General features: G+C 41.9%; 1 protein-coding gene across 5 annotated transcripts in view; it reads right to left on the bottom strand.

The window, feature by feature from the left end:
• Positions 1 to 1352: 1352 nt before the first annotated feature.
• LOC115416336 (chloride intracellular channel protein 4-like) overlaps positions 1353 to 10166 on the bottom strand; it is a 28155-nt gene continuing 19341 nt past the window's right edge. For 3 of the 5 annotated variants that reach the window (XM_030130077.1, XM_030130080.1, XM_030130079.1), the window contains 5 exons: positions 8975 to 9084; positions 7656 to 7781; positions 7437 to 7543; positions 6785 to 6966; positions 1353 to 1630 (listed from right to left, as the gene is read on the bottom strand). In XM_030130077.1, the coding sequence (XP_029985937.1) occupies positions 1469 to 1630; positions 6785 to 6966; positions 7437 to 7543; positions 7656 to 7781; positions 8975 to 9084 (687 nt within the window). In that variant the 3' untranslated portion in view covers positions 1353 to 1468. Of the gene's footprint in view, positions 1631 to 6784; positions 6967 to 7436; positions 7544 to 7655; positions 7782 to 8974; positions 9085 to 10114 lie in introns of all 5 variants that reach the window. The other 2 variants (XM_030130081.1, XM_030130078.1) reach the window with 2 other exon arrangements.

Here is a 10166-nt window from a genome sequence, read left to right as displayed (position 1 = left end):
GTAAATTAAATACAGGAAGAAAACAGATTTACACCAAAAAATGCAAAATATAAAGGACAATATTATTATTATTATTATTTTGTTAAATAAATCAGTTAAAGGTAGAAACAGTAAAACTCATGTGGGAAGTGTCCCAGCAGTAGACCTGGGTCTTTATGGGTTCAGTTTATTGGATTATTTCTGTAAATACATTCAGATTTGGTGTTTTCTTTAGTTTCTCTAAACAACTACAATCATTTCACATAGATTCTATATTTAGATTTTTTTTAAAAAATTGTGTTATATTTGTAGGTCATTTGTTTGTGGTCTCTATAAACTGGTCCTGCCATCGTCTGGAACGACAATAAAAATAAGACGAGTCGATAAATGTTCCAATGTTTGTGGTTTGAATGATTAGTGTTAACGAGACGACAGACGAGAGTGCAGCCCAACCTGTGAGAGCACACACACACACACACACACACACACACAGATACACACACACACACACACACACACACACACACACACACACACACACACATTAAACTATATATCGTTAAGCTCATATCAGAACTGTTTAACTCAGACACTATGTGGACAAAAGTATGTGGACACGTTCAATCCAGGTGTTTGTTTTCTCACAGTGGTCTGAGATCCAAAACAATAAGGACTCATGTCAGAATAGAGTTTAATATTATGGGATAGATATCAGTGCAGTGGTTCGTTTGGGTTCAGTTATTATCTTTGTTTTCAAAATGACACAGATGGTTTGGACTGAATTTATATCAACATTGATTTTGTTTAGTTTGTTTTTTATCCATGACTGATTTTAAATGTTCTGCACTGCAAAGATCCAAATCTGACCAAGTGTATTTTTCTCATTTCTTGTCAAAATATCTCATCTCAATTTTTTTTGCTTGAATTAAGCAAAAAAAATCTTGAATTAAGGAAAAAGAAAAAAATTAAGCAAAAAAAAATCTTGAATTAAGCAAAAAAAATTGTGAATTAAGAAAAAAATATATTGAATTAAGAAAAAATCATGAGTTCAGCAAAAAACAAAAACAAAACATGAATTAATCAATAAACAAAATCTTGAATTAAGCAAAAAAAAAATCTGCCAGTGGAAGAAGTGAAAATGAACTTGGTCAGATTTCTTGAAATCAGATTTTCAAAATCTATATTCTGACATTAGTCATTATTGTTTTGTATCCCAGACCCGTGTTTAGTATTACTATTATTTATTTATTTGTTGTTGTTTGTTTGCTTATCAATCATTTATGTACCAGTACATATGTTTTGTTGGTTTATTTTTGTTTTGATTTCACATTCTACATGTTCAAAATAAAGATTAAAAAAAAGCAAACACCTGGATTCATCGTGTCCCATTACTTTTGTCCACATGCTATTTATGCTATGAGGCTAACGATATGATGCTAATAGATGTTTTAGTTCTAATTATTCATCCTGTCATTTTAAGCCCCTCCCCCTATTTGATGCGCTTTGCAACATCCAGGTATGCAAACTCAATCTCCCTGTCAGCGGGGCAGGTGTTGGTGAACTCCTCCCTCTTGTAGGCGGAGTTTAGATACCGCCACAGCCCCGTCATCTCCGCTGGGATCTCGAAGCCGCGGTACTTCTTTGCTACGACCTGGAAAAAACAAAACAAAAAAACAGGAGCGTAAACAATGTGGTTTCACATGTTAAAATGACCACAAGAACACGTCTGTAGACCTGTTGGCTGTCTGTAGACCTGTTAGCCGTCTGTAGACCTGTTTACTGTCTGTAGACCTGTTAGCCGTCTGTAGACCTGTTTACTGTCTGTAGACCTGTTAGCCGTCTGTAGACCTGTTGGCTGTCTGTAGACCTGTTAGCCGTCTGTAGACCTGTTTACTGTCTGTAGACCTGTTAGCTGTCTGTAGACCTGTTAGCCGTCTGTAGACCTGTTAGCCGTCTGTAGACCTGTTAGCTGTCTGTAGAGCTGTTAGCCGTCTGTAGACCTGTTTACCGTCTGTAGACCTGTTAGCCGTCTGTAGACCTGTTAGCCGTCTGTAGACCTGTTAGCTGTCTGTAGACCTGTTAGCCGTCTGTAGACCTGTTAGCCGTCTGTAGACCTGTTAGCTGTCTGTAGACCTGTTAGCCGTCTGTAGACCTGTTTACTGTCTGTAGACTGTTAGCTGTCTGTAGACCTGTTAGCCATCTGTAGACCTGTTTACCGTCTGTAGACCTGTTTACCGTCTGTAGACTGTTAGCTGTCTGTAGACCTGTTAGCTGTCTGTAGACCTGTTTACCGTCTGTAGACTGTTAGCTGTCTGTAGACCTGTTAGCCATCTGTAGACCTGTTTACCGTCTGTAGACCTGTTTACTGTCTGTAGACCTGTTAGCCATCTGTAGACCTGTTAGCTGTCTGTAGACCTGTTAGCTGTCTGTAGACCTGTTTACCGTCTGTAGACCTGTTAGCTGTCTGTAGACCTGTTAGCCGTCTGTAAACCTGTTAGCCGTCTGTAGACCTGTTAGCCGTCTGTAGACCTGTTAGCTGTCTGTAGAGCTGTTAGCCGTCTGTAGACCTGTTTACCGTCTGTAGACCTGTTAGCCGTCTGTAGACCTGTTAGCCGTCTGTAGACCTGTTAGCTGTCTGTAGACCTGTTAGCCGTCTGTAGACCTGTTAGCCGTCTGTAGACCTGTTAGCTGTCTGTAGAGCTGTTAGCCATCTGTAGACCTGTTTACCGTCTGTAGACCTGTTAGCTGTCTGTAGACCTGTTAGCCGTCTGTAGACCTGTTAGCTGTCTGTAGACCTGTTAGCTGTCTGTAGACCTGTTTACCATCTGTAGACCTGTTAGCCGTCTGTAGACCTGTTAGCTGTCTGTAGACCTGTTTACCGTCTGTAGACCTGTTTACCGTCTGTAGACCTGTTAGCTGTCTGTAGACCTGTTAGTTGTCTGTAGACCTGTTAGCTGTCTGTAGACCTGTTAGCAGTCTGTAGACCTGTTAGCTGTCTGTAGACCTGTTTACTGTCTGTAGACCTGTTAGCTGTCTGTAGACCTGTTTACTGTCTGTAGACCTGTTTACCGTCTGTAGACTGTTAGCTGTCTGTAGACCTGTTAGCCGTCTGTAGACCTGTTTACTGTCTGTAGACTGTTAGCTGTCTGTAGACCTGTTAGCCATCTGTAGACCTGTTAACCGTCTGTAGACCTGTTTACCGTCTGTAGACTGTTAGCCATCTGTAGACCTGTTAGCTGTCTGTAGACCTGTTTACCGTCTGTAGACTGTTAGCTGTCTGTAGACCTGTTAGCCATCTGTAGACCTGTTTACCGTCTGTAGACCTGTTTACCGTCTGTAGACCTGTTAGCCATCTGTAGACCTGTTAGCTGTCTGTAGACCTGTTAGCTGTCTGTAGACCTGTTTACCGTCTGTAGACCTGTTAGCTGTCTGTAGACCTGTTAGCCGTCTGTAAACCTGTTAGCCGTCTGTAGACCGGTTACCGTCTGTAGACCTGTTAGCCGTCTGTAGACCTGTTAGCTGTCTGTAGACCTGTTTACCGTCTGTAGACCTGTTAGCCGTCTGTAGACCTGTTCACCGTCTGTAGACCTGTTAGCCGTCTGTAGACCTGTTAGCCGTCTGTAGACCTGTTAGCCGTCTGTAGACCTGTTTACCGTCTGTAGACCTGTTAGCCGTCTGTAGACCTGTTTACCGTCTGTAGACCTGTTAGCCGTCTGTAGACCTGTTAGCCGTCTGTAGACCTGTTAGCCGTCTGTAGACCTGTTAGCTGTCTGTAGACCTGTTTACCGTCTGTAGACCTGTTAGCCGTCTGTAGACCTGTTTACCGTCTGTAGACCTGTTAGCCGTCTGTAGACCTGTTCACCGTCTGTAGACCTGTTAGCCGTCTGTAGACCTGTTAGCTGTCTGTAGACCTGTTTACCGTCTGTAGACCTGTTAGCCGTCTGTAGACCTGTTCACCGTCTGTAGACCTGTTTACTGTCTGTAGACCTGTTAGCTGTCTGTAGACCTGTTTACTGTCTGTAGACCTGTTTACCGTCTGTAGACTGTTAGCTGTCTGTAGACCTGTTAGCCGTCTGTAGACCTGTTTACTGTCTGTAGACTGTTAGCTGTCTGTAGACCTGTTAGCTGTCTGTAGACCTGTTTACCGTCTGTAGACTGTTAGCTGTCTGTAGACCTGTTAGCCATCTGTAGACCTGTTTACCGTCTGTAGACCTGTTTACCGTCTGTAGACCTGTTAGCCATCTGTAGACCTGTTAGCTGTCTGTAGACCTGTTAGCTGTCTGTAGACCTGTTTACCGTCTGTAGACCTGTTAGCTGTCTGTAGACCTGTTAGCCGTCTGTAAACCTGTTAGCCGTCTGTAGACCGGTTACCGTCTGTAGACCTGTTAGCCGTCTGTAGACCTGTTAGCTGTCTGTAGACCTGTTTACCGTCTGTAGACCTGTTAGCCGTCTGTAGACCTGTTCACCGTCTGTAGACCTGTTAGCCGTCTGTAGACCTGTTAGCCGTCTGTAGACCTGTTAGCCGTCTGTAGACCTGTTTACCGTCTGTAGACCTGTTAGCCGTCTGTAGACCTGTTTACCGTCTGTAGACCTGTTAGCCGTCTGTAGACCTGTTAGCCGTCTGTAGACCTGTTAGCCGTCTGTAGACCTGTTAGCTGTCTGTAGACCTGTTTACCGTCTGTAGACCTGTTAGCCGTCTGTAGACCTGTTTACTGTCTGTAGACCTGTTAGCCGTCTGTAGACCTGTTCACCGTCTGTAGACCTGTTAGCCGTCTGTAGACCTGTTAGCTGTCTGTAGACCTGTTTACCGTCTGTAGACCTGTTAGCCGTCTGTAGACCTGTTCACCGTCTGTAGACCTGTTTACTGTCTGTAGACCTGTTAGCTGTCTGTAGACCTGTTTACTGTCTGTAGACCTGTTTACCGTCTGTAGACTGTTAGCTGTCTGTAGACCTGTTAGCCGTCTGTAGACCTGTTTACTGTCTGTAGACTGTTAGCTGTCTGTAGACCTGTTAGCCATCTGTAGACCTGTTTACCGTCTGTAGACCTGTTTACCGTCTGTAGACTGTTAGCTGTCTGTAGACCTGTTAGCTGTCTGTAGACCTGTTTACCGTCTGTAGACTGTTAGCTGTCTGTAGACCTGTTAGCCATCTGTAGACCTGTTTACCGTCTGTAGACCTGTTTACTGTCTGTAGACCTGTTAGCCATCTGTAGACCTGTTAGCTGTCTGTAGACCTGTTAGCTGTCTGTAGACCTGTTTACCGTCTGTAGACCTGTTAGCTGTCTGTAGACCTGTTAGCCGTCTGTAAACCTGTTAGCCGTCTGTAGACCGGTTACCGTCTGTAGACCTGTTAGCCGTCTGTAGACCTGTTAGCCGTCTGTAGACCTGTTAGCTGTCTGTAGACCTGTTTACCGTCTGTAGACCTGTTTACCGTCTGTAGACCTGTTAGCCGTCTGTAGACCTGTTCACCGTCTGTAGACCTGTTTACTGTCTGTAGACCTGTTTACCGTCTGTAGACCTGTTAGCTGTCTGTAGACCTGTTTACCGTCTGTAGACCTGTTAGCCGTCTGTAGACCTGTTAGCCGTCTGTAGACCTGTTAGCTGTCTGTAGACCTGTTTACCGTCTGTAGACCTGTTAGCTGTCTGTAGACCTGTTTACCGTCTGTAGACTTGTTCACCGTCTGTAGACCTGTTAGCTGTCTGTAGACCTGTTTACCGTCTGTAGACCTGTTAGCTGTCTGTAGACCTGTTTACCGTCTGTAGACCTGTTTACCGTCTGTAGACCTGTTTACCAGAGCTGTCAGTGTGTGTGCAGAAGCTAACAGATGATGGAGCAGTGTTGCTGCTTCAGATAAATCGTTTGTTGACGTCAGTATGAGCCAGACCTGCAACTGTTTAATCAGCTGATAGACCAGTAGACCAGCAAATACACCAGTAAACTAGATAAGACTGGGGGGGGGGTATTTCACATGTGTGTAAGTGCATTTCATATGTGTGTGTGTGTGTGTTTTCACATGTGTATGTGTGTGTGTTTTCATGTGTGTGTGTGTGTGTTTTCATGTGTGTGTGTGTGTTTTCACATGTGTATGTGTGTGTGTTTTCATGTGTGTGTGTGTGTTTTCACGTGTGTGTGTTTTCACGTGTGTGTGTGTGTTTTCACATGTGTATGTGTGTGTGTTTTCATGTGTGTGTGTGTGTTTTCACGTGTGTGTGTGTTTTCACATGTGTATGTGTGTGTGTTTTCATGTGTGTGTGTGTGTTTTCACGTGTGTGTGTGTTTTCACGTGTGTGTGTGTTTTCATGTGTGTGTGTGTGTTTTCACGTGTGTGTGTGTTTTCACGTGTGTGTGTGTTTTCACGTGTGTGTGTTTTCACATGTGTATGTGTGTGTGTTTTCATGTGTGTGTGTGTGTTTTCACGTGTGTGTGTGTTTTCACGTGTGTGTGTGTTTTCACGTGTGTGTGTGTGCGTTTTCACATGTGTGTGTGTTTTCACGTGTGTGTGTGTTTTCACGTGTGTGTGTATGTGTGTGTTTTCACATGTGTGTGTGAATGCTAATTCTGAATTATGTCCCATATGTTCACATGTGTCCCCCACTCTGTGAATCTGAACTCATATATTAGTACCTTTAGGATGTGCAGTTTGGGCAGCAGGTTCATATGTGTCCATATTTGATCATATGTGTCCATATTTGATCATATGTGTCCATATTTGTTCATATATGTCCATATTTGATCATATGTGTCCATATTTGATCATATGTGTCCATATTTGATCATGTGTGTCCATATTTGATCATATTAGTACCTTCAGGATGTGCAGTTTGGGCAGCAGGTTACAGTCGGCCAGGCTCAGCTCAGATCCGTCCAGGAAACTCCTGGTGGACTCGGGCAGGTCTCCGGTGGCGTCCCCGTCGATCTCGTCGGGCAGAGGGGTTCTGAGGAAGTCATCCAGACGACGCAGAGACTTGACCAGAGCTTTTTCTAAGGCTGGACGGTGAGGACCACAGAGAGGAACAGAAGTGTCTTATAGGAGCTCCAGTTCAGAGCAGAGAACCTGCATGAAATCTGAGAGAGTCTGGAGATACCACACCAACCACAGCACTAGGACCACCACACCATGTGTCACCATACGTCATGATTCTGTTAAAAAGGCAATTTTGGTTTGTTTCTGTTTTTTAATGATTATTTCCTTGAATTGAATTCCAGCAGAAATCTGCACAAATACTAAACACATTTGGATTTGATCCAACAGCATCTGATGTTCTATCAGCAGATGTTCAAACTGTGTCAGTGCAGGGTCCAGACTAAACCCTGGTGGTCCAGACTAAACCCTGGTGGTCCAGACTGGACCCTGGTGGTTCAGACTAAACCCTGGTGGTCCAGACTAAACCCTGGTGGTCCAGACCGGCCCCTGGTGGTCCAGACCGGCCCCTGGTGCTCAGGTCCGGTCCTCTTACCCTGGTTGGTGTCCTTGCGGTGGTTCTTGACGTATGCAGAGAACTTGGCGAACACGTCGATGCCGGCGCTGTTGGCCTCAGGGTGTCTGGGGGCCAGTCTGGGGTAACTCATGGTCAAACACACAGCACATGTTCTGGGTTATTTTCTAAAACCTGCTCCTGAACACCGCTCGTCTGTACTGGGTTTACATCACATGTGTGTGTTGTGTGTGTTTGTACCGAGGCGGAGTCAGCTTCTCCTCCAGGAATTCTTCGATCTTGTTGACGTCGACCTTGACCTCCCCGTTAAAGGTGACGAACGGAGGGTTGACCCCTGGAGCCAAGGCCTGCAGGTCCGCTGGTTTACTGCCAACGCACAAAAACAGCATTTAGACCAACGGTCTGAACGTGTTTCCATTTGAATAATATTGTGTTATCATTTATACATGTGCGTTACCGATCTGCAAATGCACCACACATTTAAAAACAGAACAGTGTTCAAATTCCACTTAATGTTCTTCAGACATTTCATATTCATTCACATTTGTTCATTATTTTAATGTTACAGGATAGTTTGTAAATGGGCGGAGTCAAGGGAAGGTTCACATCTGGTCAAAAACATTAAATGACAATAATCTACACTAAACTTATACTTTTGGATAATTACTTCTATTTTCAGGAAAATGTATTTTGAAATAAGAAAAAAAAAGTGCGTAGTTTTGTGAGTGTGAATGTTTGTAAAGAGACCCAAATAAATAAATAAATGAATGAACCCAGTTTCACGGAAGCACCCATGTGACATATTATTTATGTCATATTCTAAACACACAGTTTAAAATTAATGAATGCATATATCTATGAAAAATACATTTGAATATAATGTCAATATTGTTTGTATGTTGTAAATATTGTAAATAAATGTATATGATACTGATAATTGGAATAAAACCTGTTTAATATTTACTTCTGTGACGCTGACACTTGTCTAAACTCTTTCTATTTAGGTTTGATCACATATTTTTTCCTCTATACCCAGTTATTGGGCTGTAAAATAGAGGGTTGAAGGTTTAGGCTGAACACATTTGAGGAGGAAAACTTCACTTTGGAGAACTGTGGAATTCTGGAAAAAAAATAGACATTAATTTTTTGTCCATCTGTGACAGATGGACAATTTCTTTTTGCTTCATTCAAGATTTTTTGCTTAGTTGAACATTTTTTGGTTAATTCAATATTTTTTTGCTTAATTCAAGATTTTTTTTTGCATGATTCTTTTTTTTTTTTTTTTTTTTTCAAAATTCAAGGTTGTTTTTTTTTTGCTTAATTCAAGATTTTTTTAGTTTAATTGAAGATTTTCTTTCCTTATTTCAAGATTTTTGTTAACTCAACATTTTTTGCTTGTTTTAAGAGTTTTTGCTTAATTCAACATTTTTTTTCTAATTCAAGATTGTTTTTGTGTAATTCAACATTTTTTATTTTTTATTTTTTGCTTAATTTAAGATTTGTGAGCGTGGGCCTTTCCTGTGTGTGTGTGTGTGTGTGTGTGTGTGTGTGTGTGTCACCGTTTCAGGTCGACAGTTGTGACGTTGAAGATCACCCCCTTCAGCCACAGGATCATGAACAGTCTCTGAGAGAACGGACAGTTTCCGATGCTCTCGCCGTCGCTTCCAGCCTGTCGCCATGGAAACCGTACCGACGACAAACACAGAAAGGACACTGTGAGGTACGAAAACGTGTCGGCAAATTCAGTTTGTAATGCGAAAGGAAGAGATAGAGAGAGAGATGAACGACAGAAGGATCCAAAACATCTGCAACAAACAGACTGAACAGTGCAAAAACCAGAGAAGCACTGGTAGAGCGCAGGCCTCCACCCACACACATCTGCCCCCCCACCCCCATCACCACCAAATTTAACCATTTCTTCCTTGTGCCAGTATCAACATTTCCTGAAAATCTCATGAAAATCCGTCCACAACTTTTTGAGTTATCTTGCTAACAAACGAACAAACAAACAAAGTGGTGACAGAACCTCCTGGTGGAGGTCCAAACCTGAATGTGCCCCAGTGTGTTTGTGTCATTTCTGTTCCAAATATCTGATCCCACTGAAACTGCGACAGAATCCCCTCCAGACGAACTGGACACTGAGACAGAAGAACTGATTCACAGACAACAGATCTGAAAATGTGACGTACACTGAGCTGAACCACAGCATTTACACTTCCACTGACAGATTTTTTTTTTTTTTTTTGCTTATTTCAAGATTTTCTTTTTTAATCAAGAGTTTGTTTTGTTTAATTCAAGATTTTTTGCTTAGTTCAAGTTTTTTTTTTTTTTTTTGCCCAATTCAAGATTTTTTTTTTGCTTAATTCAAGATTTTTTATTCAATTCAAGATTTTGTTTTGTTTAATTCAAGATTTTTTTTGTTTAGTTAGAGATTTTATTTTGTTTAATTCAAGATTTTTTTGGTTTAATTCTGTTTAATTAAAGATTTTTTGCTTAATTCAACATTTTCTTTTGCTTCATTCAAGAATTTTTTTTTTTTTTTTGCTTAAGTCCTTAATTTGCCAAATGTGGCACCGGAGTCCTGATCTAGAATCTGTTAAATGATGAAAAATTATACAAAACATTTTATTTTTATCCAAAACCTGTGACCTTCATATGTAATTATTTTCATTTTTACTGTTATTTAAAAATGACCTTACCTTGACAAACAGTTCTATTGTAGGAAAGCCCAGTTTCTGAACTGCAACATCA

Source organism: Sphaeramia orbicularis, unplaced genomic scaffold (assembly GCF_902148855.1).
Source record: "Sphaeramia orbicularis unplaced genomic scaffold, fSphaOr1.1, whole genome shotgun sequence".
Classification (NCBI taxonomy): domain Eukaryota; kingdom Metazoa; phylum Chordata; class Actinopteri; order Kurtiformes; family Apogonidae; genus Sphaeramia; species Sphaeramia orbicularis.
The sequence above is the reverse complement of the archived record's forward strand: the minus strand, read 5'-3'. Positions and strand labels throughout refer to the sequence as shown.